Here is a 27,855-nt window from a genome sequence, read left to right as displayed (position 1 = left end):
AAGAAACTGGGAGACTAAAGGAAAATTTTGGTTTAAGAAAATTAGAACGAAATTTGGCTCCCTGCAATAATTGGCAGCAAAAGAGAAACTTGTAGGCTTGAATTGTTTCTCATCAACATGAGAAGATGTGTCATACAAATTATAGGCTGTGGTAGGAGTGTCTGCATATTCTAAAATCTGTTTTTAGAATAAAAAAGAGTTTTATTTACCTGAGACATTTTATGAAATATGCTGCAGCTACTGAGATAATTCTTTTGAGACAAAAAGTTCAAGAACCCCAGGTTTTGAGAATTCATGTTTACAGCCCATTTGAAAATTTTGAATTACATTACATTATATTCAAAAACATGAAAATTCCTTAGAGGTTAGATACTGTCGCTTACTCAGTTTCAGTGTCTGAGAAATGCCAGTCTCTAATATTTTCTGTCCCTAGTATTCTCCAGGGTATGTGCCACTGCCCATTACATCTTTTAATTAATGTGATAATTGCTATACATGGAGTTTAATACCATTTCAGTCAGCTTATGCTGGGAAGCCTGATATTCTGTATTTGTTGACAACATAGATAAAACCAATTTTGCTCGCTATGGTAATTGTGTAAAGTCCAGATGAAGCTCACATGTCCGTTCCTCAGCAGAGGCAGTTGGACCTGAAATTGCCACCAGGTCCTTCACAGGAGATGCCTCCTACCCCCGTTTACACTTTGTCAACTCCACCACTTTTTTTTTCCATGCAAGCTGGCCATTGCTACTGCTCTAAGATCACCATCCTCATTCTTTCAACAGAGAAACCAGTTAGCAGTACAAATAATAGCACACAAATATAGAATAAGGTATTCAGTGTTTTTAAGAAACAAAATAGATTTCTTTTATTTTCCTTCACAGGCATTCTAGGGGTAAAATCTTGGGCTGGGGAGAAGGCATAAAGCACAAAGAGCAGTACATAAAATAGCTCATAAGACTTCTGCAAACACTCTCTTAAAACTTAATTGCCTAGTTCTGATGGTACACATATGAGCTGGATTTTGTCATAGAACTATTCTTGTGCTTCCTTGGACAAAGACTTATTTCCTGTCATCTGTAACATCTGTTACTGCTTGTTCTTGAAAGTGCACTAGCTTTAAGAGTTTTATGAGGAAAAGCAAACCTTTCAGTTTTAAAATGTTTTGACTACTGAGCCTGTTCAGGTGCTGTTTTGCCCAACATGATGTGTAAATTAAGTTAAAAGAGGAATTCAGAAAAAACAGACTCCATGCACCAGTCATGTACCAATCTAGAACTGTAGTTTTCTTTAGATAAGGTAAAAAGAGATAAACTAAGAGGTTACTTATGTTCAATAGTTTCAGGAAGCATTGATATGTTTGCATTTTATGTGTTTTATGTGCAGTTTAATGTGAAGTATAGTAACATTCATATTAAGCCACTCTTGTATGCTCCTCTAGAACTGCCAGAGAAGTGGAGATTTTATAATTTCAGTTGGGACATGGAGACTTTACAGCACCCTGTGCTCTCTGAAGAGGTTTCCTTCTTGTTCTTATTCTTCATTGTCATCCCTGCCATCTTAATCAAATAGTTTGATCACTTCAGCAGTGCAGATGTTTACATTTTTCCTCTGCTTTAGGGACTCTGAAATGCCTTGAGATATCGGTTCATTTGGTATGAGACTTTTGTGCGATTTATGGTAATCATATCCAGTAGTTGATGTTTTCATCCGTGTTTCCTGCAATCTCAACTGCTCTTCAAGTGGGTGTGTTGGTTTATTTTCCACTGCTGGTTTGTGGAGTGCCTTTCCTATCCCCCTGTCACTGGGACCTGGGGAGCTGTCAGGTCCGAGCAGTGCTCTCAGCTCTGCTGGTGCATGGCTGCCAGTCTTTGATGCCGTGGAGTTTCCTTGTAGTCTGCACATCAGAAGAATAGTACTTAGATACTCATCTGCTCACTACTTGAGTTCTTCATCATCCTGTCTAAAACTGATGAATGTATAATAATTAATTGCTCGGTATCTAGCCTTAAGAGCAACAGCTGGGCGCCTGAAAAGATGGACAGAAAATGCTAAAGAGCATCAGAAAGTAATTGTTCAAATTACTGCATCAGGGTTCTGGCTGCTCTAGTACACTGTATCCAAGGATCTCAGAAACCAGCTGCTTCAAAGAAGACTTAACAAGTCGTGAAATAGGCAACCATGGAGCAACCAAATCAAAGAGGAGAATGATTTTCAGGTTTTACTGAATTTAATAAGAAAGAAAAGAGCTTCGAGAGCACCTTCTTATAACTGAATGCAGAAATGAGCTTCAGTGTTCCCTTATGCTTACTTGAAAGGTAAACAGAGATATTCCTTAAAATTCTCCTGGCCTTATTTAAAAAATGAAGCACAATGCCCTATCCCTTACCCAATTTATTTTGCCCAATTACCCAGTGTAATTTGAACTTAGATGTTTGAGTAACATTGATTACATTGGCATTTTTTAAAGATAAGTATAAAGCTTCTTGCAGTGACCACCTCTGTACTTTGACCTACTAAATAAGTGAAGATCAAGAAGCAGGATGCAAAAAGAAACAGTGGATGATCATAGTCTTTAGATAAGACAGCAGAATTAAGTATATTTATTCAAGAAAGCTAATAAAAGAAAAAAGAACAACTTGCATGTCAGCACATAAATGAAACAATGTGGGTTATAAACAGGAGAAGCTGCAAATCTTAATGCACAGTCAGATGCAATGTATAATTAGTGTAATGGGTTTTGTGCCATTTCTCGTTACTAGAGTGCTAGTATTCCTGGGTATATTTTGCTCAGGCAGAAAAAAAGTGTGATCTGACAATACGCTTGCCCTGAGGTTTTGAGTACATGTGGAGTTAGACTTGTTCAAAGTCTATGATACAAAATGCGGACTTACATGGTAGAATTATGGGTGATAATTTATGTCAAAGAAATGTAGAAAGCACCAGGCGGAAAACAGTGTTCAGTGGAAGATTGTAACAAATCCAAATGAAAATTGAAGACCTGGACTGTCCAACAGAATACAGGAACTCACAGGTGAAGAACAAGTAGAGAGGGAAATCAAGGATGAAACTGTCTGAGGTTTTGAAATGAAAATGACTGAAACTAAAATAAGATTTTGTAATCTTTGGGAAGGGAAGAAAAATAAAGGAAAAAAATTATGGAGGTCCAGAAAACAGATTTCAATTATTCAATTAGCTCTCAGAATTGTTACTTAAGGTTACACAGGAAGAAAACTGGATAGAATAAGACAGCTAGGTAGAGCAAATAAGCCCAAGTCGTGGTAGCGTTACTGACTTCAACAAGTGACTAAACACAAAATGCCAACTTGGTTGTCTAGTTGACAGTCTGATGGAAAAGAAGTATAATGTGAATATGTAGTAACAAAGTTGGAAAGTCAAGGTATGAAATGAGGTTAATTAGCAGAAAATGTCAAGGGTAAAAGGAAAGCATTTTAAAAAGTTAATTATAAGTTCCACAAATCTATTACTGGCAAAATGAAACTGAAGGGAAAACAAAACCTTTCCAACTATCACATGATATGTATAAGCCTTGTTACATTTAGTCTTCACAAAAAGATCAGTCAGGAGCAGATGGCTTATACAATACTGATGCCAAAGGTTTCAAGCCAAACCCTGGAAAATGGATAAGAGAGCACTTAGATAAATTAGATGTTTTCAAATTGTCTGGTCAGATAAACTTCATTATAGTATGCTTAGTGATATTGCCTAAGTAATGTCAGAATGGTTGGAATTTCCTTTGAGAAATGTTGGAGGACTGCTGTGCAACAGGAGTGCTAGAAAAATGACTGGTGCTAACTTTTATGCAGAAAAGTGAGATCCAGGAAGCATGGACTAACAAGCTAATTCAATTCCAAGACTTTGAGATTATGAAAAATAACAAAGAACAGAATAATAACTAGCATTGCTTTATTGAGAAAAACAAAAAAAAGTCAAAAGAAGTTGTAGTAAGCTGGAAAGACACGTGGATAGAGGAGATAAAATAAATGCCACCAGCTTTTGGCATTGGGTAATATAGTAGCCTAAAAGGACTAAAAAATGAAATACTGTCTCAATTGAAAATATTTGCAGAGATGAGTAGCAACATTTACAGAATCTGTTGAAATGAGTGTATGTATCTTCTGTGCTTCCAAAAAGGGTCTAAGGCTCTTCAGATTTAATAGAAATTAAATACTCTTATTTACATGCGGAGATGACTAACTGTAGGAGAAAAAATATTATAAAATTATCTGGGGAAAAATTAAGATGAAACTCAAGAGAGGATAAGCTAATGTTGACAGAGGAACTCCACAAGTACAGGGTGGGTGCTGTTAAGGAAAATTTCGTTATTATCATGAAACATGAATGGGTGACAGTATTGCTTCCTGAGTAACATGTGTGATGTCTTGCCAAAGGAACATCTGGGTTTGGGCATGTAAGGAGAATCATAGATAAATTGAGGTGAGTCCAGAAAAGGACAGTGCATAAGCAAATGTGACCTGCAAAAAAGAATTGAAAATTCTGTAAATGTTTATCTTCAAGAAAAGGTTAGGAAAACACTGAGAGCCAATTACTAATACAATTAGAAAGGTGCGTCTTAGAAAGAAAAGAATGTTTCCTTCTCCCTTCCATGGAGAGTGCTAATGAGCTCAGATTGCAAGATAGAAAAAAGGTCAAGGTAGAAATCAGCGAAAAACCTTTCCAGTGGTAATGCCACTGAAACACTGGAGTTCATGGCTTGGGTGATATTATGGATTTTGATTTCTGGTGTTCTTTCTGTTCATTTTGATAGATGCATTGTCTGGTATATTTGATCCACAGAAGAATGAATGAAAACCTTCTTCACTCTGTTTTTTTTACAATTTTCTGCAAAACATTTTGTCTGTATGCCTACCATGCAGCACAAGTGACTGCTAATTTGAACTGGATTTTGGGTTGAATAGTGACCACTTCTGAGCATTTAATTGATTTTTCTTGAAATTGTATCCCAAATTAAAAAAAAAAAAATCAGTGGAACTAGGATTATCTTATGTGAATTTGTTTTTAATTTGAAAATGTTTCACAAATGTTTAAAGGCTTTTTTTTTTATCCATAAAGCAAGAAAGTAACCTAAATAGAGGTGAAGAAAGCAAAACTTCAAATGGATGGAAAAATCAAGAAACAGTTGATCATAGTTCCACAGGGCTCAGTTTCAGGGCCAGTGTTCATTAGTATTTTTATAAATTATCTGGATGCAGGAGTCAAATATGCATTAAGTTAGTTTGATGACAATTCTGAATTAGGAGGAGCTGTGGACTTCCTTGATGACAGAGGGGATCTTGAGGGAAGAAGGGTTCTGAACCCAGAGGGTGGTCAGTCACTAGAACAGCCTACCCAGAGAAGTGCTCAGAGGTCTGACAGAGCTGAAGGAGCATCTGGGTGATCCTCTTTTGTTCAACTGTAAGTAGCCCTGTGAAGAGCAGGGAGTTGGACTTGCTGGCCCTTATGAATCTCTTCCAATTTGAGATATTTTGTGATTCTATAATCCAGTATAAAAAACCATCTGGACAGTGTAAAGTGTCTGTTGTATGAACCCTTCCGAGAGTGGGAAACAAAAAGCATTAACAACTATTACCAATAATAGTCATAATGCCTTTCTGTACATATGCAATTGAGACGATATTGGGCCAGATGCTACACCAGAAAATGCAAAGAAAATGGGAAAAGTAGTGATGCTCATAGGGACTCCCTGTCTGAAACTTGATGGTAGATAGCCCACACTTTGTTTTCCTACAGCTGAATTTAGTCTTAATTAAACTTCTTAGTTTAATATGAAAGTCTGTAACTATGACATGTAGGGCTTACCCAAGGAAATCAAAACAAAACTTATAAAAGAATCCAAGTTACTTATTTAGCTAACATGAATCTTAGCAGCAGCTTTCTGTTAAATTACATTGATTTTTGCTATACTTGAGTTTTTTAAAGAAAAGAATATCCAGTGATGCTAACCTTTAATTCATGTTAATTACAAAGACTGTAAAGTCATGTTTTCTGTGATCTGAAGACTAACACTGGTGTAGATTCTGGAAATATTGAAGATCAGTCCTGGAGCTTACCAGCAGTCCCACTAAGTATAATGAATTTTCATGCTGGCTAAGAATCACAATCCCTGGTGTCTTTAACTTGTATTTAGTTTATTTTATTACATTTTATAACTTTAAGATTTTAATCTATAGCTAGTAATTTCAATGCTGCAATTATCTGAACATACACTCTTGGCATGAATTTACAAAGCTACTGGAATGCTGTGTATATCTGGGAAAAAAAAAGGAAATCAAAGTTGTAGCAGGCAAAAAATTGTGTAATTCCAGTCCATTTTTTATCTCAGAGATAAATAGGAACCCTGCATGCAATCCTGAAAATATTGATAGCTTGGTATTTTGAGAAAAATATCCGAGGCTTTTCTCTGCTAATTATTAGCATGGAAATAAAACATTTGTACTGCTTATTATCCCTCCTTAAGGTAGGGAGGGTCTGTAAAAAACCTGCAGACAACAGGCTGAAAATTGCTGAGAGTTGGACCTGTTACTGATCTTCCATGGAAGGGATGATGAAGTGGCAGCACATAGTCACCAAAAAATGCCTTCAGGGTCTTGGGATAGTGGATAAGGGAATCTGGGGTATGAGCCATATTCTCCTGTATTCTTCCAGTAGAAGACAGCAACATTGGAAGAAACAGGCAGACAGAATCTATAAATACATGGCTCCATGACTGGTGTCAGTGCAAAAATGCTGAGTTCTTTGACCCAGCACTTTGACCCAAAGGAAAGAATTATGCAGCACCAGGCATGCTGGCATCAGATGTTTCTCAGTGAAGAAGGAGGCTTTTTGCTTGGGAAAATTAGTGTCTCAATTGCAGAGCTAGATGTGTCGGGATAGAGGGACAACATCAGACCTTCCCTGGCCAGCTGTAGGATGAGAGGCAAAGGTTAGAGGGATAGGGTGCTAGTGAGGGCTCCCTGCTGCTGGTTCTGAAGTCACACACCGACAACACTGAGACACACTTGCAGTCTTATGGAGATGAGCTGGGACTCCCGAGGTAACAAAAGCCAACAGGGAAACGCCAGAGAACGATCTGACAGGAAGTAAATGGTGTACCTGTAGGATGAAAACATGGCCAGCTGCCCAGCTGAGGCACCTCTACAGCAGTGCATGCAGGGTTGGCAACAAACAGGAGGAGCTGGAAGCCACTATGCTGCTGGAAAACTATGTCCTAGCTGCCATAACTGAAGCCTGGTGGGATGAATCCCCTGACTGGAGTACAGTTATTGATGGCTACAGCCTGTTCAGAAAGGAAGGGAGGAAGAAGAGATGGAGGGGTTACTCTCTACACCAAGAAGTGAATTGAGTGTGATGAGCCATCTCTGAAGAACAACCTGTGAACTGAAGAACAACAAAGAGTCGCTTGTGGGTAAGAAACAGAGACTGAGACAAAAAGGGAACCTTGTGGCTGGTGTCACCACAGGTCCCTGACCAAAGGTATCCTGTTGAGAAAATCTTGCTCCAGCTACAGGAAGGATCACACTCGCAGGTTCTTGTCCTGCTGGGAGATATCAACCACCCCAGTACCTGCGGGAAAAGCAGCAGAGAAAACTGTAGGCAGTCCAGGAAACTCCTGGAATGCATGGAAAATAACTTCCTGACCCACAGGAAGGGCTAATATGCAGCCCTAGTGGAGGCGTGGTGTTACTGAGTCTGTTGGTCATACAGGTGATCTAGCTGGGGCTGCAGTGATCATGCACTGATGGAATTCACAGTCCTGAGGGATATTGGTAGATGAGGAGCAGCACAGGGAGGGCATCGGCCTGTTGGAACAAATCCAGAGGAAAGCTACCAAGTTCATTAGAGTCATGGAGCACGTCTCCAGTTGGAAAGGCTGAGTTGAGATTGGTCAGCCTGGAAAAGAAAAGGCTTTGAGGTACCTGACTGCAGCCTCTCAGTACCTGAAAGGAACTTACAGGAAAGTTGGAGAGGGGCATTTTACAAGGATGGGTATAGAACAAGGGGGTAGGATTAGGGCAGGATTAGATTAGATATTATACTGCCAAAGTTAAGGAAATATCCCAGTCTGACCATTCATGGGCCTCTCTTGGCAGTCACACTCCCAAGGCCAGAGACTTCCATTGATGGGACCTAAGCCCACAGTGAGTGTCTCCAGGGACCTGACAGGCCCTTGCTTTGCCCACTACACACACATATATTCAGACCAGATTTCCTTGTAGCAAACTATCACATGACTCATTCTACAGAGAAGTTTGTTCACAGCACAGAAATAGCTCGAGCTGGTGTCTCTGAGAAGGATTCCCTCAAAGCAACCCCTGGGCTTTAATACTCTCACAGTCTACCCTGCCCAAGTCTTGCTCTTCCTCTTGACTTCTGCTGCTCCTGCTGCGTCTCTCAATGTCCATTCACCTGGCTGGCACCACTCGTCTTCAATCACCTTTTAATCCAAAGCATTGCAGTTCATGGCCTCTTGTTCAGGCTCCTACCCAGAGGTCAATGTGCTTCTGAAACTTCATCTCAATTTGCAGCTTGCAAAGTGAGCTATGTGCTTCAGAGGTATTCCTCAGCTGGGAGGGTGGTGAGGCACTGGAACAGGCTCAGAAGAGCTGTGGATGTCTCATCCCTGTAGGAGTTTCAGGCCAGTTTAGATGGGCTTGTGAGAAACTTGATCTAGTGGAAGGTGTTCTTGCACATGGCAGGGAGGTTGAAGCAAGATGATATTTAAAGTCCCTTCCAACCCGAACCATTCTCTGATTCAATGATTTTATGATAGTTCAAGACATATTTACAGGAGAAAACAGGCTGGGGAGGCTGGAAAGGCTGTCTTGGTGATACTGCTTTTATCATAGTATTCCATCTCCATAAATTATGATGCTCAGCTGGTATTCAATGTCTTTCTCTAATCCCAACATAAGCTGCTTGACTGACAAAGTAAAAGATACGAAGAGCTATATCTACAGATATGCTTTGACAAGTGCTATATCAGAATGCTTTCTTTGAAATTCTGATAATTTTAGTCAAGATCAGGTTACATGAGAAATAAATATCACAAATGAATTTATCTTAAGCTCCTATGTTTAGCAGAAATGTCTTGCATCGTTAAAAATGCTAGCATGTAGAAACAAGTACTACATCCCTAGATTAACTATGAAACATGAAATGGTAAAACAGCTATTGGAAATGAAGTATCTGTGAGAAAGTCTTTAGCTTTTTCTGAATTTTGGAGAATTTTCAGTAATGTAGGAACCTTGTATCTTAACAAACATATTGTGGAAACAGTAAGAATCAAATTTTGATAGCCTTTGACGAAATGGAAGAGAGAAAGCATTGAATTTGCAGTGCTTTTCTACTACTTGTCAGCCACTCTTTACAAAGCGTGCTTTCATCAAGTTTCATATTTTCATTCCAGTTTGGTATCACACTTGTGACCTGAAATATTTGGAAAGCTCTGTAATGTTCAGAGGATGCCTGTTAAAATGGACAAGTGTCAGCACTTCTAGAAGCAGTTGCATCCGTTATCTGGATATGGTTCTTCTCCTTGGATCTAGATGAGAAGGCTGTGGAAGGCCATCTGAGATCGTATGGCAGCCCTGAAGAAAGCTCTAACCCTCTACAAAGGACAATCTATCAGTTGCACCAGGATTAGGCACTTTGGGTACCCAGCATTAGGAGCTTGCAGTGCATGGCAGCTGTGGAAATTCAATTTCTGTTGAATAGGGCCATTAATGAGTAACAAAAGAACCATGTGCTTCAGTTAATATTAACAGCAGAACTCCAACAGGCTGCTTAGACGTGCAAAAGTCATGGTAAATTAAAGCACATCTAATTCAAAGTAACATTTATTGCAACCTGATTGTAACGTTGGTAGTAAATCTTGCACCATTTCTTCTCTGAATGGTGGGAAGTACAAATTCTGGCAGGCAATGTATATCTGGGATTCTGTCCATTTCCTGTAAAAAATGCAAACTGCTTCTCTGATTCTGACATGAGAGACAGATTAATTCAAATTGCTTAGCAGAAGATCTCTTGAATATTCATAGCCTGCAAAGTACTGCATAAGACAGACACTCACATACAGTTAACAAAGTTAACACAATATAATAAGTTTACTGAGAGATATGATCTTTAAATAAAAAGCAAATACAGGCTTGTGCTTGATTATGGACAGACTTTTTTTTTAAGTATGAAAATTTAATATTACATACTATCAAAGCAGTCATTAAAGTAACATGGAGCTCAGATCTCCAGTGCAAAATTTAGAAATGGGTTGTCAGTGGATAAAACCATCTGCCACACCTTCTTTAAATATTTATATGCCAACTTGTAATGTTTGTACATGTGGATCAGACTTACTCTTGCATTACTGTGGAATCACAGAATCGTTAGGGTGTTGTGGTTTGACACTGGCCCTATACCAGGCACCCATGGGAATCACTTGTTCTCTCTCCCCTGACACAGCAGGGACAGGGCAGAGGAGAGAAAAGGGAAAAAAAGTTAATGAAGGATTCCTGAGTTGAGATAAGGACCAGGAGAAAACACCTCAAGGAGAAAACAGGCTCAGCTTTAGTTGCAAAGTGAATTTATGACTAACAGAATCAGAGGAGGATAATGGAAAGTAAAATAAGCCCTTAAAACACCTTTTTCCCCCCAGCCCCTCCCTCTTACCCACCAACAATGCTGGGAGACAAGGCATGGGAGTTTTGGTTGGTTCATCACCGAGATTTTCTTCTGCTGCTCAGGGAGAGGAGCCCTTCCCCTGTGAGATCATGAGATCCCTCCCATGGGAGACAGTTCTCTATTGACTTCTCCAGCACAGGTCCACTCTCATGAGCAGCACTCAAATTGCACCTGCTGCAAATCCGAGTCCATCCCACAGGCACACAGTTCTCCCAAATGGATCCCCATGGGCTGTGGGTGGATCTCTGCATCCCCCATGGATCCCCATGGGCTGTGGGTGGATCTCTGCATCCCCTGTGAATCCCCATGAGCTGCAGGGGCACAGCTGCTTCACCATGGTCTCACCACAGCCTGCAGAGGAATCATCTCCAGCACCTGGAGCACCTCCTTCCCCTCTTTCTCCACTGACTTTGGTGTTGCCATGTTGTTTCCCTCACATGTTCTCACCTCTTCCTCTTCTCTGGCTAGAATAAAAACCTGTGACTTTGTTTTGATTTCCTTCTTAAATACATCATCACACAGGCATTGCCATCATCTCTAATTGGTCTAGCCTTGGCCAGCAGCATGTCCATCTTCAGAGCCATCAGGGATTGGCTCTGCTGGATATGGTAGAAGCTTCCAGCAGCTTCTCACAACAGTCATCTTTGTGGCCCTCCAGCTACCAAAAAACAAGCCATGCCAAAACAATACATAGGTTCAGAAGCAATCTCTGGAGATCATCCAGTCCAATTCCCCTGCCAAGGAGGGGTCACCTACAGCAGGTTACCCAGGAATTCATCCAGCTGGGTTTTTTATGTCTCTGGAGAGGGAGCCATGACCATCCTGGTCAGCCTGTTCTGGTGCTCTGCCACCCTCAGTGTGAGGGCGCTTATTTTACTGTGAAATTACAATTAGGCCTTGTAAGTGGGAAAAATCAAAGTTCTGTTTGCTTTTTGTTTAGGAAAAGCACTGAACCTAAGGGACTCAGTTCTGACAAAAATAACAATTTTCTTTATGTCGCTGAAAAATTATCCAGCTCACCTCTCATTTAAGAGTTTTCATTTAGCACTTTGGTGCCTACTGTAGTCTCTTCAGATGTTCTTCAATATACCAGGAAGGTTTTGTATCTGAACACAATGGATCTTCCTCCTTTTGAGAAAGAAGATCATCCAAAAAGAGCTGGAGTTTTAGAATCTTTCCTGGATTTGAGTTTTATAATGTGATCTGGAATTGTTACAAACTAATATCTACATCCAGGTGTCACTTTCTGCTAATTGGATTATGATCACTGAGATGAGAGTACTTCTAGTTGGAAACCATATGTTGTGGTTTCACCCCAGCCAGCAGCTGAGCCCTGGGCAGCCTCTCACTCACTCTCCTGCCAGTGTGGCTAGAGAGAAAATGGGAAGGGTAAAAGCTAGAAAACTCCTAGGTTATTTATAGTTTAATAGGGAAAACAAAATCCATGTACACAAGCAAAGCAAAACAAGGAATTCATTCACTGCTCCTCACAGAACAGAGCCTCATCATGTGCAGCACCTACTTGAGAAGACAAATGCCATGACTCCAAATGTTTCCCCTTTTCCCTTTCTTCCCCTCAGCTTTATGTACAGAGCATGGTGTCACATGGTCTGGAATATCCCTTGGGTGGGTTGGAGTCACCTGTCCCAGCTGTGTCACCTCCCAGCCTCCCAGGCACCCCCAACTTCCTCACCAGTGTGGCAGCACAAACAGCAGAAAAGGCCTTGGCTCTGTGTAAGCCCTGCTCAGCAATAACAAAAACATCTCTGTATTACCAACCCTGTGTTCAGCACAAATCCAAAACACAGCCCCATACCAGCCACTGCGAAGAAAATTAACCCAACCCCAACTGAAACCAGCACATTATACTTCTACTGTGGAAATAAAAGCTGAATTTTGTTTTGAATACTATCCCTTGGGTACAAAATAAAATAGGAGAACTGATCGAGCTGCTTTTACTACAAAACTGCAGGTTTCTCTTGGAAAAATGGTTTTTTTGGAGCTGCTGATTTTTCTTAAGAATTTTAGAGGGTTTAATATAATAGGTGTAATTAATTTATGTAATAAAATGATAACAAATATTTATTTTTTTAAAGAAGTTTCCTGACTTACGTTGAAGTAGCTAGATACTCTTCATCAGGCTCTGGTAATTCTAACACTACTTCTTTAAACAAATGTTAAGGAAGAAAGAGACTACCTGTTGTTTCCACTGAGAATGCAGTAGAATTTGGGTATACAATGCAATTGTGTCTACTTGCCCAACACAAAACAAATTAATAAGGTTTACTAATTTGAAAGTAAAATTCAGTAAAGATATTTCTCATTTTGCTTTCATTCAATATCCATTCTTTCCTTATTCTTTCATCAATTCTTTGACAGTTTTAGAGACAGGTCCAAAACTGAAAGAGTCTTTGGAGCTTTGTTGGCCTTTTTGCTTCTTTGGTCAATCCACATCATCAGTTAAGGTGCCTTTCAAACCTTTTAATATGTGATACTATCATTCTTTCTTCCTGTTTAGTTCATTACCCCCTAAGATCTACCTTCATGGCTAACTGCTTTCTACTCAGAATTTGTTGTAGCCTTTTTTGTCATAAATAAAGGAAGTTACTTTTGCTGAAGGATGGCTGTGTGGAGCAGTCGTATCTTAGGACCATAAAACAATCAGTGACCCTGATCATTAGGTAAAATTATTTTCTAAACACTGCAGTGAAATGTATTTAGCAAAGACATCACAAATTTACAAATCAAAAGTGGTTTAGACATACAGCTTTCAATGTTTCCAAGGTATGTAGTCTCCTGGAGGTGCAGATATGTATGTGTTGAAGTTTTAAAAAATGCTAGCTTTCATGCTTGTACAATATTGAAAGTCAGTGATATGCAAGGACCTTTTGAAGGATCTGCAAACGTGACTAGATGCTTTAACAAGTGCTTACAATCTCATGGCTCCAAAAGGCACAGCTCCAGATCAAGTAAGAAATCTTTCAGAGTACCAGGAATTGAAGCCTTCAGAATATAGTCATGGCATTAGCTGCAAACCCGTATTTCCTTCTCTTTGATAATCACAGTTTGAATCCAGTTTTAATGAAGGTGCAGGATTACAGTTATTTTATCTCAGCTGGTTTGCTAATTCCTGGTTGACAACACATTTTCTAATACCACAGTAATAACTTCAGCACATATAGGAACTGTAATCATGCCAAGACATCCTGTCAGACTTTATAGAAACCACACAGGAGTTAAATAGGACCGTGTGCAAGGCCAGACAAGAAAGTAGAAGCCAGATAAAACATTTGAGCATTCAGATTTGATTAAAGGGCACGGAATTGGCAGCATCCTTGATCTCTCAGCCGAGAATTACATTGTGAAGAGGTGAAGCAGCACCATAATATAATATAATTTAATGTGGAAGAGCTGATATTTCATTAGCAGCCAATGATTTGGAAGAGTGTTTTCAACACATTGCTTTTGAATAGGTTATATATTAAATCCATATAACTAACAGTGCTTAACTAGGTCTGAAGGATGGTTACAGCATCTGTCATTGACAGATTCCAAAATGACTGTCTTGGAGAAAGAAAGAAAAATGAGATGTCTTGGGAATTTTACTAAAATTGGCAAAGAAAGTTGTTTTGACTGGTGACTTCAACATATGAAATTCTGTAATACTGGGGCTGGTTTTGGAAAGCAGGAAAACAGTTATTTGCTGATTTTTCCAGGGTTTGAACACTTTATTTAGTTAATGTATATATAGTTAATAAGTTGTGAATAAGAGAGAGTATTCTTTTTAAAGTGTGGAGGCTATTTTAGTTACTTTTGTTCTTGTAGGCTAAGTCTTTCCATTTAGGGGAGTATCTCCTTCAGAATTTTGATGAATTGTAGTGTTCAACCCATCCAATATTAAGAAAACATGAGTTCGGGCAGGGCTTCAAAATTTGGTGAGTTTGAACAGGCGACCTCATAGGTGGTTTATGTATTTCATAAAATGTTCTGGATTCTTAGTTTTCAGTTAAGCTAGCAGGTTCTATAGCTGTCCTTCTGTCTCTTCACAGTTCTAACCCCCCCCCCCCCCCCCACTTCCCTTCCTTTTTTTCTCTCTTCTTCTCTTTTTATCCTTCCTGATGGATCTTAATGTTGTGGTGGTCTTCTTAAGCTGTGCACTGTTTCTTTCATGCAGTACACTTTAAGCATTTTAAAGGAACTCCTTACAATTTATTAAATGTATTAAAATGCATTGAATTTTCGATAATGCCTCCTGTTTGGTTCAGCGGTACTCTTCATTACTGTTGATGTAGCTGTTGGGTAAATAGAGTTGTATCATAAAACAATCTCAAAACCTCGAGGCATGCAGCAGACGACTGATTTGTTATGTAAAATTATGTGAATTGTTTATCTAGGTGAGACAAAAGTGTGTCAGGACAGGATTTGGGAGCAGAAGCCTCGAAGTGCCTGCAGGACATGGAGGGCATTGTGGTGTAGCAGCACAGTCAGTGCACCTCCTCCTAAACAAGGTCTCAGTATTCAGCAACCTGTATTGTATTGTATCCCTGTCCTGCGCATGCCTGTCTTTTTATTTAACAGCCTGGTGGTTTTTTACTCTCCTATCAAGCAGTCCAGTTGCTTTGTGGATGCCTGTAAGTCACAGTGCCCCATGGCAAGGATTTTCAAAGCTTGATTGATGTGATGAATGCCCATCTGAGAGGGCAAGCAGGGGACACATGCATCACCTTGGCTGAGTCATCTGCTTTGCCAGTCATTGGGATCTCAAAGGTTAAGCAAACACTGCTCTTTCATTTCTCCAAGTGGCACGAAACCTTGTAGGTCCCTCCTAGCAAACCCTTTTCCACTTTCCCCAGACTAAAGAGATGTTTGTCTAGTAACTCCTTAGGCAGATCTTTGTACCCCTGATCATGTTTTGCTCTTTCTAGCTTAGTCATTTTGCACACAGGTCCAGAATTACATGCAGCATCAAAACTTTTCTGTCCCATGGATTTGCACTGGTTTTGGTCATTATCCTTTTCCTTAAGCACCACAGTTTTATGAACTTCAGGCTTCTCACTGCCCTATGAATTACTGACTTGAGGTAAAAACAATATGAAGCCTGCTCTTTGTAACCTCACAGCTATCATACTGTCTTCCCACAGGCTGAGTATTAAACTGTCTTATGTTGCTATCTGCCTTTATGTTGAATCATTACTATACCCTTTTCTAACAGGTATTATAAATTATTTACATATTATTATATTCTGTAAGTGTAAAAGTTGATATTAGTGGGGCAATATGAGCCTGCTTTTAGCCTCAAAATATGAAAAGAAATTGCTACTCTTTGGACAACCTTATGGTTTTTTTTATAAGTTCAATTTTCAGGTCAGATTCACCACAAAATAACAACACACACCATCCTAACAGCAACAAAACCCTTGTTTGTGTATAATAATCTGTCTCCTGTGAGTAAATAGCTATTAATTAATAAAAAAATTGTACACTTTCTTCAATTCAAAATAAACAAAAGGTTATTTGAAGTAAACAAAGACATTATTTCTATTTTGAATGTCTACACAAACAAAAACCTGGACTATTTATTTTGATGTAGCAGTTACCAATCTAAAGGAGAATTTAGAATATGTTAAACTATATACAGTTTTTTAAAATAAGTATTATTTTATAAGTGCTGTACCATCTAAAAGTACTTTCTAGCTTCAGGGATAAAATAAAATTCTTAATATTAGTTACCTTCCTCTCTATACATGTTCCAGCATTCAGGGATGCAGTAAAACTTGCCTTCTATTTGAAAGGGCTGTTTTGGTGCATATTATCTTTAGGGGGCACTGCAGAAATCATCAATGTTTCCTGAGGCATCTTAACTTGCTCCCAATATTGTAGGTATACAATAGATTTTAATTTCCTTTGTAAATGGTTTAGTTTGTGAATTTTTACACGGATTTTTTCCCTAAATAGAAACTGTTGGTCTGAAGTTCAGTATAAAGAAAATAATTACTCCATTATTATTTTAGTCCAGTTTTAGCGTACTATTCACAGATTATGGATATTTTGTAGCATTTAAAAGGGACATGGAAGTGATATGAAGTGAAAGAAATGAGAAAGAAAAGTTACAGAAATAGGAAAAATACTCTAAAACATCAAGTCCATTTTAATTTCTGTAACTCTTTTACTTTTTAACCTGGTTTCCTATGCAAAACTACCCTCTACAGAAACTTTCAAATATCTGTTACTGAAAGTACCAACTTTAATATCCCACTGATACTGAAATCTGTGGGTCCACATTCTCCTTGATGTCCAAGATTTAGCTGCTTTTTATTTTGTTTTGTTTTCTTTCTTAAGCAAATGCATTGTCTACCATCACGAGTGTTTTGTGTGATCTTGTAGAATACGTGTTGTGAGTAATCAGGAGCATTGCTGTGTCTCTTGCAGACACCATCCTAATTTAAAGTTAACCACCTCCAGGGAGCTTAGCTGTAACATTACATGGCAAAGTACAGGCTGGCTCTTGTTCCCTGCCTCAGGAGGACATGTCTTCAGCTCACATTTTTGGCCAGCTGTTTATAATTTCCTGGCACAACTGTCAATTGACTGGTTTGAAGTGAGCAATGACATGCCAGCCTGAGTTACCACACTCTACCCCTGGTATGAACACCCTAAAATAAAGTGTACACCAAGTTTTGCTGGGAGGACCCAGAATGTTTTTGCTGAGTGCTTTCTGGGTGAACTGATACAGTCTACCTCCTAGCAAATAAGACACTCTGCTTGATGATGATAATACGTAACACTAGAGAGTGTTAAAGTCATTAGTGGCAGTGTGTTGTCTTTGTTAATAGTGTCTTTTGTAGAACACCTTTACTGCATTATGAAAAGCTTTCAATGTAATTGTTTCTGCTTTTGGAGATTAAAAAAAAATAAATTACAGACTTGTAGTATTCATGGATTAGGTCTTTCATGCCTTAGAGGTAACTCTTCAAACAAAAGTCAACAAATGGTTTACAAAGAACTATGATAAGAAATAGATTTTGTTCTTGTTCTGTGCTCACGTCTGGGCCACTCTCTTTACTATAATCTGATAGCACTGATTCAATCCCTACATAGTACACAGCCAGCTGGTTAGAGTTCCCTTGTGACCTTAAAAGAGCATCATTAACATGACCCAGCATTTGTGAGCTGATAAAGCCCAAATGATCAATTGAAATACTGAAATACTTGTAGCAAAAATGCTGTCCTTTTCTACATAACTGATATATCAGAGTTTGAGTACTAGCTTTAGAATTTTCATATAAATGTGTTTTCGAAAAAATATATTGCATTGAAAATGCAAACTCCAGATGTGTTTCAATCATCTGGATCTCTTGCCACTCCTTAAACAAAATATGCAGAGGTTCTAAACAGGAGAATGCAATTTAAAGTACAACCGTAATTTATGAAAATGTGAATATTGTTTTCTTTTGTGTTCTCTTACATTATTTCTGTATAAGGAAAATGGCAAAATTGTGATGAAACAATGACTTCATAATTGTGTTAGGAGTTAGTAGCAGCTCTTCTTATCTAGTTACCAGGGCTTTTTGTTGTTACTGTCACTTTTAATTCTGTCAACCAAAGTACTTATAAACCTACTTTGGTACATCAGGCTTACTTCATAACTTTTAACCTGTTTAGTTGATGAAGAAGCAGGAAACACTTTTAACTATTTTCTGAGTCAGAAGCATTTTTCCTCTCACCAGTTTTGCACACTGACTGCTATTTCATTTCTCCCACTCAACAAAACACTAGCTTTAATAGATTTTGGACCCGACTGCTCTTATGCTTTCCTCAAAATGAAATTTTGCTTGTATTGTGTGTGAGGCACTTGAAGGAAAGTCTTTCTTGAATATATTAAGAACATGCACTGGGACATTATGTGAATAACAAATATAACTAATATGATTTTTGGAATTATTTTATAGATGGTTCTTTAAAGAAAAAGTATTTTACAACAGTTTTATAAGTGATTTCTTAGATCTCAAAGTTTCTTGTGAAGTCATGGTAGACCTCTAGCTATAGATTTGGAATAACTAAAGGTGTGTATTTTAATTAAAGCCTTTTATTTACTCATTTTAAAGAATATTTTATTCCTAAAGACATTTTCTTTCAACCAAAATTTCTCAATGTAGCTGAAAGTAACTTCACAGTATGACTGTGACAGAACTAACTAGCCCAAAGGGCAGAGTCCCAGATGGGTGGGAGGGAAATTGAGGTCATCCCCTTAATCTTAATCTTCATGGCAAGAGTTAAACTGCCACATTGCTGTATATTATTTAAATTCTCTTTGTAGGCTGATCTGAAAGAAATATGCTGTCTCAGCTGCAACTGCATAACATGTGTTAGTGTTTGATCATTTTTTTTAGTCATAGCACTTTTACAAATGCAGAGTTTAATATCCACTTTGAGGTCAAAAAGGTACAGAGGACATTCCCTATGGAAATGTCCTGAAGAGTGAGGAATATCTAAGTAGACCTTTCCACACCCTCTTCTCGTGCAACTTCCTGCTGCTTTACTACTCCTGTGCCATCCATGCAGGAAAGCTGCTGTATTCACGGGGAGCTTGTCCTCCTTCTGTGGTAGGGAAGTGAGCTGGATTTGTTTTCAGTCTTCGGTTTTTTACTTCAGAGGAAGCAGCAGAGGCAGACACAGAGCTGAAGATGACTCCTCTAAGTTGGTGTCTATTTTAATTAACTTGTTGCATTCCTCACTGAATTTGCTTTCCTTATGCATATATTTTCCTTTCATGTTAGTAGACTTCTGTATTCCTTCCACCATACACTTTTACTCTCATTGCAGAAGTTTTATGTGTATTTTTCCCCAGTAAAAAGTGGCTGTTCAGCAGCCTTTGAGCTTGTCATCACAGATTTAAAAGGAAAAATTTACTGGCTTGTTTTCTCTTTACTCTTTGGCATTGTCCATGTGCAGCTGGTTTCTGCAGATGTTTTCCGAACAGAACTAGTGACTTCTAAAACCTTGCAAATATCATTAGTGCTAGAACTTTCTACTTTGCTTAGAGCTGCATCACACAAGATAAATGTGTCCTTTGCAAGATCTGGCTGCACTCCTTGCCTTAAGTATAACCTTCACCTCGTTGTAAATACATGTTTTCTCATAGCAGTAAAGTACACATGTATCTGTTATTGATGCTGGAATGACCATTCTGATGCAAAAAACATGGTTTCAAATAAGCTGTGTGTTCTATTCACAGACTAAACATGTTCTTCTAATTACCTTTGTATAATTTTATACTGCATCAATTTGCACTGAACTTCTCATTAACTCCTTTTTTTTTTTAAAACTTTGAATTATTCTTTACCCTCTGCATCTTTTTCTGTTATTCCTTATTGTCTATTTCCTTCCTCAACTTTCTCCATTTAATTCCTTTCAAATGAAAAACAATTCTGTTATATCTTTCATGTGTCCTTTCTTCTTCTGACTCTGAAAGTTCCCACCTTCTGTAAAATATTTTTTGAGCACCACATCTGCCAAGTGCTTTACCTTTTGAGCTTTTGAAGGAAAACATGTTAGAAAAACAGAAATGCTCCTTACAAATACCCTTTGTTTTGTTACACCCACTCATTTGTTAGTGGCTGATTAGAGTATAGGGAACAAAGGCCGTATACTGTAGCTGGTACCTATGTACATATTGTACATATTGTACTTAAGAATTCTAAGGGGGAGGGGGGAGTGTATCCCCAAATTCTGAATGGTGTAAACTCCCAGAAAGTTAGAGCATTTGTTTTTCATTATTTGGATTTTGTTCCAAAATAGTGAGACTCCTGCTAGTGATGACAGGCCATATCTGCTAGTTTTAGAACAGAACTGCTCTACCACTGGTGGTCCATTTAAAAAAGATACTGTAGTGGGAAGTCAGCCTAAAGCCCATGGCTTCCTTTACATTTCAGAGATTCTTTCCTTTGGGGGACAGTGTTTGAGCTAAACTTTACAGGAGAGAAAAGGCATTTCAAATGCTGTCTTGAAAGTGTCCCAGAAAAGAGCAAAGATGCCAAAAGATGCCACTGGCGAAAGTGGACAGGTCTGGCAGCTTCAGTCTTTGATCCCAAAGGTGAGAAGCCAGTACTACCCTCAGAAATCAATGCTTTCTTCAGACTGACTGTTCGTATAGATTGACAAGAGGGAGAAAATGACATTGGATTTGTTACTAATTATGTTTGGGTTTTGTCTTGTACTTTTATAATACGGTAGGTACCTTTAAAAATTCTTGCAGAAATTGCCAGTGGTTTTTTTTTTTTAATTGGTTAAATATTTTCTTCTATAAAAATATGATTTTCATAGAGGGGAGTATGGAAGGGATAACATGAAACAAGCAAGGAAAAGGAAGACATAAGTCTGATTTATATTCTTTTATTTTAGGAAACTGGTCCTAAGTGAGATACTGCAAGGGTACTGTATCTCAATAGCACCAATTGTATTAAAGAGATTGTGATGTTCCCAGTGTGTGGAGAACTCTGCTCAGGATAGCTATGTTAGATTTCTTGAGCTACTCCATATGGGGTTTGCCTGATTTAGATTTTGTCACTTGTAAAAATAGTATTTCAAATTGCTTTTTGTACTTCTAGAAACATGGATTTTAATATGGTGCTTACAACTAGTCTAGGATTTGATATGACAGATATTTATATTTAATGCTGAGCAAAACACAAAATACACTTAACCCTTATTCAGTTGCATTGTAAATGTATTCTACTTTCTTTCAACTGCAGTGAATTATATTAATAACTTGTTATTGTTAAAATGTCAAGAGTATTTTCTTTCTTTTTGAATTATCATTTCTTTGCTCAAGGTATTGGGTTTTGCTTATCGCTCCTGACATGGAAAGGAAGAAATGTAATCTTACGTGAAATGTTCAGACTTCTCCTGAATAGGTAGGTTATTTCTTTTAGATTAACTCAAGTAATAGTTACAGAACTGACATGCGGAATGTGGAAGGAGACAGGAACCAGACAATGCACTGAAACTGAAACACTTCCCTGTTGAAGAGACACTCTCCCTGGGACTAATAGAGTGATGAGCACAACATATCAGGCAATGCTGTATGTGGCACTCCTTTTCATTTTCACCAAGATGATTTCAAGCGTGTAGCTTTTATTTTACTGTGACATTATCAAAATAATTTCCATTCACCTTGCGGAGTTGAAGTACACCTCTTTGGGGATGAAATCTGAGAAGCTGAGGAAGAAAAAACATACCACAATGAGTTTTGAATTTCACTCCGTCTCTGCAGCTGATGAAAAATATTCACTGTAAAGTATCTGGTTAATCAGATAGACCTTAAATGGTTCTCCCCTCTTACCACTTCAGAAACAGGTCATTTTGTCTCTTAAAGGAAAGCTACATTATGGGAAATATGTTAATCCACTATCAGTCTAGAAGGGTTGAGGACTGTGTGGATTTTGTGGTTGAGAACTCTCAAACCTGGCTTACAAATTGAACAGAAATGTGGAGTTAAACCTTTGAATAATGGTATTGTTCATAACCAGAAATACATAAGATACTCGTAATGGCTTTAGTCTAGCAAGCCAAAAAAAATTGAATGGTTGTCTTCATCATAAACTCTGGTTTCACTTTATTGTCGTTCCTTCCAGCTTCATAGAAAGTAGTACAACTTTATATTTCATCAGCAAGGACAACCTGGATACAATGCTGGCAAAAGTTTTCTTCCATTAGAGCTGGTTAAGCCAACACTTGTATATTTTTACATTCTCATTTTCAAATTAATTTAAGTTTCCAACAGCTGCTACTGATTAATTTTTAAAACTATCATTGAAAGAGCAAGGTAGAGGGTAATTTTATTTCTGTGCATTTTTCTTTAAAGTAAACATTTGGCCCAATAATATTAGTAATAGTAGTTTTTTCCAGCTGGAGTGTTTTATTTAAATATTTATTAGCTATTATTTAAAATTTATTAAAGCACAATGTACTACAACCTGGGTCTTGGCAATCCCAGACACACCCACAGGTTGGGTGGAGAAGGGATTGGGAGCAGCCTTGTGGACAAGTCTTGGGGATGATGGTTGATGGAAAACTCCACATGACCTGGCCATGAGCACTCCCAGCCCAGAAAGCCAAACGTGTCCAAAGCAGCGTGGGCAGCAGGGCAGGGAGGGGATTCTGCCCCTCTGCTCTGCTCTGCTGAGAGCCCTCCTGGAACACTGCATCCAGCTCTGGGCTCCCAGCATAGGAAGGGCAGGGAACTGTTGGAACAAGCCCAGAGGATGCCAAAAGTTGATCAGAGGACTGGAGCACATCCCCTGTGGAGCTAGGCTGGGAAAGTTGGGGCTGTTCAGCCTGGGGAAGAGAAGGCTGCCTGGAGACCTCACAGCAGCCACCCAGTAGCAGAAAGGAGCCTACAGGGAAGCTGGAGAAGGACTCTTCATCAGGATCTGTAGTGATATGACAAGGAGTAATAGGTATGAGTTGAAAGAGGCAAGATAGTAGGAAGAAACTCTACACTGTGGGGGTGGTGAGGCACTGGAACAGGTTGCCCAGGGAGGTTGCGGATGTCCCAGCCCTGGCAGAGTTCAAGGCCAGGTCGGATAACGCTTTAAAATCAACCTGTTCTAGTGGGAGATATTCCTGGCCTTCACAGTGGGGGTTGGGACTATATGATCTTTATGGTCCCTTCCAACCCTTAACATTCCATAATTTTGGCAATGAAAGGAATATAAAAGTAAATCTTAGTATCTATCTAGATCTTACAGTGATGCCAGGAATTTTCATGCGCTGTCTTATCTATGAAGTCTGCATATACTTTAACACTATTGTTGTGATTCCTTTTATGACTTTAAATTCTGAAGTAATATCATTATCTTGTGTAATGTCAATCGCAGATATTTTTCCATTTTTATGGCCTTATAGCTTCTAAATTTAAACTCTGAATGGGAATACCATTGAAAAATGGGGAAAACACTACTCAAACCTCATGTTGGCCCACTCACAGAACAAAACAAGCAATCAAAAAAAGAAGGAAACAAAAAAGATGTCTTTTAAAATGATTGTCACGTATGGTTCCATGCTAGAAAAGGAGGTTGGAATAAAGGGTAGTGTTTGCGTATTGCAGAGTCTAGGTGAAGTTCTGAGGGTAATCTCATTTTTGAACTTCCAGGCATGCTTCCTATTTCTTTAACAGAAATGCTGATATATGAAATCAATTTACTCTGAAGAAACTTCTTCCTGAGTGTCTGACATTTGCAAATTTTACTGGATTCCTGTGGAATGGAGAACATACAGAGTCACCGTTTTAAAATATTATCCATTGTCAATAAGGGATTTTTTTAAAAGTGTACTCACAATTTATCTCCCTGATCCAACCCATGGAAAAGAATGAACTGAATATTTTGGAGACTGTTGTTCTTAGTGTGACTAGAAGGGATAATAAGAAGCATTTTACCAGTTCTTAAACCATACTCCAGAGAACAAATACTTGTCATTGAATGTGTCTGGAAGAGAAAGCATGGAAACAGTAAGTGATTCCATCACCTTATCTTGTAATACTAAAGCTACATATAGTACCTCCCTTTAGTGGTGAGCCAGCTTGAATGACAAATTAGTCCTGAGCTTTGTGTTTCCCCAAGAGCCTCCCAAATGAATGGGTCAAAATGTTACTAAGGGCATATTTAAACTGTGTTTAAATCCTTTATGTAATGACATAATTTGAAGTTTAGGATTGCTAACGAGTTGGATTTTTCCTAAGATCAAGTGCTTGCATGAATATAAACACAGAAAAATCTTTCCACCCAATAAAAAGCATGATTTTTTGAGCTTAAAAATAAAAAGGAAACAAATAAGTATATTCCTAAAATGGTTTGCTTCCATCTATTATCTATTCATAACAATTATCCTTTCTTTCCCATGTGTTTATTCTTATTTAATGGCTTAGAAAAAATAATTTGCTTGTGGGATAGAACTGCTGGAGGAAAATTCTTACTTAATCTGCCAGAAAATGTCATAGTGAGTAGTCAGGCAACCCAAAAGAGTACAATTTTACTTTGTAAAAATGTATGTGTTTTGTAGAAATCAGTTTTGGAATGAACATCCGTCTAGACATTTCACATATTAAATAGTAAAGAATTGTAGCCCTGGATTTATTTAATATAACTGCTTGAGTGGAAAGTCTTGTGTTTTATATATGGGGCCAAGAGCCATAAAACCCTGGACTCTGGTCCCCTTTTTGATGCTGAGTGACCTTAATAATTCTTTGCACTTACATAGCACTTGGCAAACATTATTAATTTAAACTTCACAGAGACCCCATGAGGTACAGGGGTGTAATTATCTGACTTTTTCAAGTGTGAGAATTGAGACTCATAGAGGTTATGCTCTGCAATAAAACAAGTTCAGAAAGAGAGTGGAAACCCAGGTCACTTGGCACTTACTCCTGCTCCTAATCTGCTGGAGTACTGCTTAAAGCCTCAGCTCCTTAGCCTTGCACACGGGGCTAATGCTGCTTTCCAGGCTGCAGATGCTCATGCTGAACTGTGCCAGGGTGATAAGGAAGATACACATCTGTGGCATCTGTCTTCCGTGGAAGGCTCCATTGACCTGCTTTGAATTCTCAGGAGACTCCTTGTAGGCAAGGATGGGCAATTCTAGCCCAGATGAGGGCAATGAAATGATGTATTATCTTAACAGATATTGAAAATCCAAGTGAGGTTGCCACAAATGTGCTTGGAGTGGATGCAGAGCAGGGCAGTAGATTGCACAAGAAGGACCTGAGGCTGTCTTGGTTACTCGCTGCACGAATCTGAGGCAGGCACTCATCCTTTTTGAGCCTCAGATTTCTTTTTGCATGTTCTTAATTTACTTTTAAGCCATGATGTGCTGCCAAAACACGAGCTTAGGAAATGTTGGATTTTACTGTGGTGTTTCATGGCTTTCAGATTAATCTGATTGAATTTCCAGTGCAGAAGCTTTTTCCTAACTAAGGCTTTCACTTATTTGTTTGTTGCTCCTAAGACAGTCCAAATTGCTGAAATCAGAAGACAAGACGACATGATGTGAATGTGTAAACAATTTTTACTGCCAGCATTTACATCTGGTGGAAATGCCTGTGGGTGGCCAATTTGCAGGAGGGGCAACACAGGAACCCTGTCTGAGCCTTCCAGCTAATACACTGTGAAGTTTTTCATTCCTGAGTTCAGTTGAAGGCACTGTGAAGCAGGAAGAAAGAAGAAATTTTAATTTACCTTTCTGACAGATCTGAAGTGCCAGCTACAGAACAACTGCAATGGTACTTTTAATTTATCATGATCTTCATTAACCTGCTGAAGTGCCCTGAGTGCACCATTCTGATGTTATGTGTCTTTTCCTCACAGTGTATATGGGCCGCCCCTGGATCATGGTATTTCCCCTACTCAAACAAATTTTGCTTTCTGTGGATAAATTTTACAATAAAAAAATATGCTACCCCTTTGTTGGATTCAATAAAGCACTTCTGTTTCTTCCTATGATTATTTCTTTTTGGTGGCTTTTTTTTTTCTCCTCCACCTTTTGTTTTGTTTTTCCTGTTTTTGTTGTTTTGGGGCTTTGTTTTGTTTTCCCCCAATTAAGAGTATTTCCTTTTGTAAAGGTGGTTTTATTAGCTATGCATCCCAACACAATTTATATGACACCTATTCATAATAATTTTGATGTAGTGAATTATTTTTTATACAAGTGTGCTTTCCTTTGTATTTTTCAGAGCCTTCTGTTCTCTTGGCTTTCCAATAAATTATTATTTTCTCTGTATTACTTTACATGCTGTAATTGCTTTGTTATCTATAAAATAAAGGTAGGCTTAGTTTACTCCTTTCATCACTGCCAGAACCTCAGTGAATGAACTGAAGTTCCTCTCATTACCATAGCTTTGTTCTGCTTTGTTCTGGTGATAATTGCCCTTGTCATCCTCTTGTAACATTTGCTGGGAAAACTTGTGTTTAAAAATAGAGAGAAAGTAATAGGTGGTGTTGGAGAGAGATTAATTAGGCAGAATATTTTGCAAAATGAGTTGATAAAGAAATGTTTGTATTTCACATCATTAAATAACAGAGTCAGAACTGATTATGTAAACAGCAGCACACATGGAGGAAAGGCTAAGCTGCTTTACTGCAGCAGATACGGTAAGAATACGGCTGAGACAGTTTGCATTGTTGATTCATGGTGTACTTTTGTCTTCAAGTGAAGACAAATTAAAATTTTCAAATGTCTGTCTGCCTTTAAGCTTCGGGGTTTTTTTTCTCTCTCTGGTGTCCTTTGCCTTTCTTCCTTACAGTATAACCTCCCTGTTTCACACTTAGGAGTTATGTTTTTAAGATGGTTGTACTGCTTTTTAAATCATGTCATTATGAATCCCTTTCCCAAAGGCAGTGAGAGAAATGTGTTTTGCTCACAATGACCAAATTAGTAAACAAATTGGAAGTTAAGGTCTGTTTTGTGCTGCTGGGGAGCTCACTAACACTGTCAAAAACAGTTTCTGGGAACTTCCAGCCACATAATTTTGGTGAAGCCAGCTAACACTTGAAATGGAATCTCTTTTTTATGAGAAATACGTGTGAAGGGACCAATTGAAAATACAAATAATAATAAATATATAAATAAGAAAAGAGATTCAGCTTCATGGATATGTACACGTTGTTTCCCTAGTTCTGGAATGTTTAGTCAAGCTGCAGTTTTTTATAATATCTCTCAGTAAACACAGACTTCACTGCTCCTCATTCAGCATTATTTGTGTCCTGGGAGTCTTCCAAAGGAAACTAAAGATTTGGCAAGGCCTGGAAGCTTATACAGAAGCCTGTTTATTGTAGGGGAATTTGAAAGATAAACTTGTCATCAATGAAACTAAGGTTACCAGGTGAAAATGAAAGATAATGTTACTGTATAACAGGACCAGTGATGGAGGTGTTCCAAAACAGTGGAAACAGTCTGGGAAAATGCCTGAGACAGAAGCCAGAGAGGTAGCTCCAAGGGCAGTGGGTTACTCTGGTTCTGTGTCTCTAATAACATTGTGATGGAGCTACCCTTTGTCTGAGATGTAATTCTGCATTTTAACATATGGGTGTATCTTCTTCTCGGCAGCTTTTAATAAGACACAGATGAGTGCACTTTTTGGGGGAC

General features: G+C 38.5%; 1 protein-coding gene across 1 annotated transcript in view; it reads left to right on the top strand.

Annotated features, from left to right (window-relative positions):
* The window catches only part of MMP24OS (MMP24 opposite strand), a 79,517-nt gene extending 53,019 nt beyond the window's left edge, over positions 1-26,498 (top strand). The window contains exons 4-5 of the mRNA XM_088156999.1: positions 21,548-21,629; positions 25,720-26,498. Coding sequence (XP_088013125.1) covers positions 21,548-21,629; positions 25,720-25,759 — 122 coding nt within the window. The 3' untranslated portion in view covers positions 25,760-26,498. The remainder of the gene's footprint in view (positions 1-21,547; positions 21,630-25,719) is intronic.
* Positions 26,499-27,855: the final 1,357 nt, after the last annotated feature.

Source organism: Sturnus vulgaris, chromosome Z (assembly GCF_052056855.1).
Source record: "Sturnus vulgaris isolate bStuVul1 chromosome Z, bStuVul1.hap1, whole genome shotgun sequence".
NCBI classification, from domain to species: domain Eukaryota; kingdom Metazoa; phylum Chordata; class Aves; order Passeriformes; family Sturnidae; genus Sturnus; species Sturnus vulgaris.
This window is presented reverse-complemented; position numbering and strand designations above follow the sequence as displayed.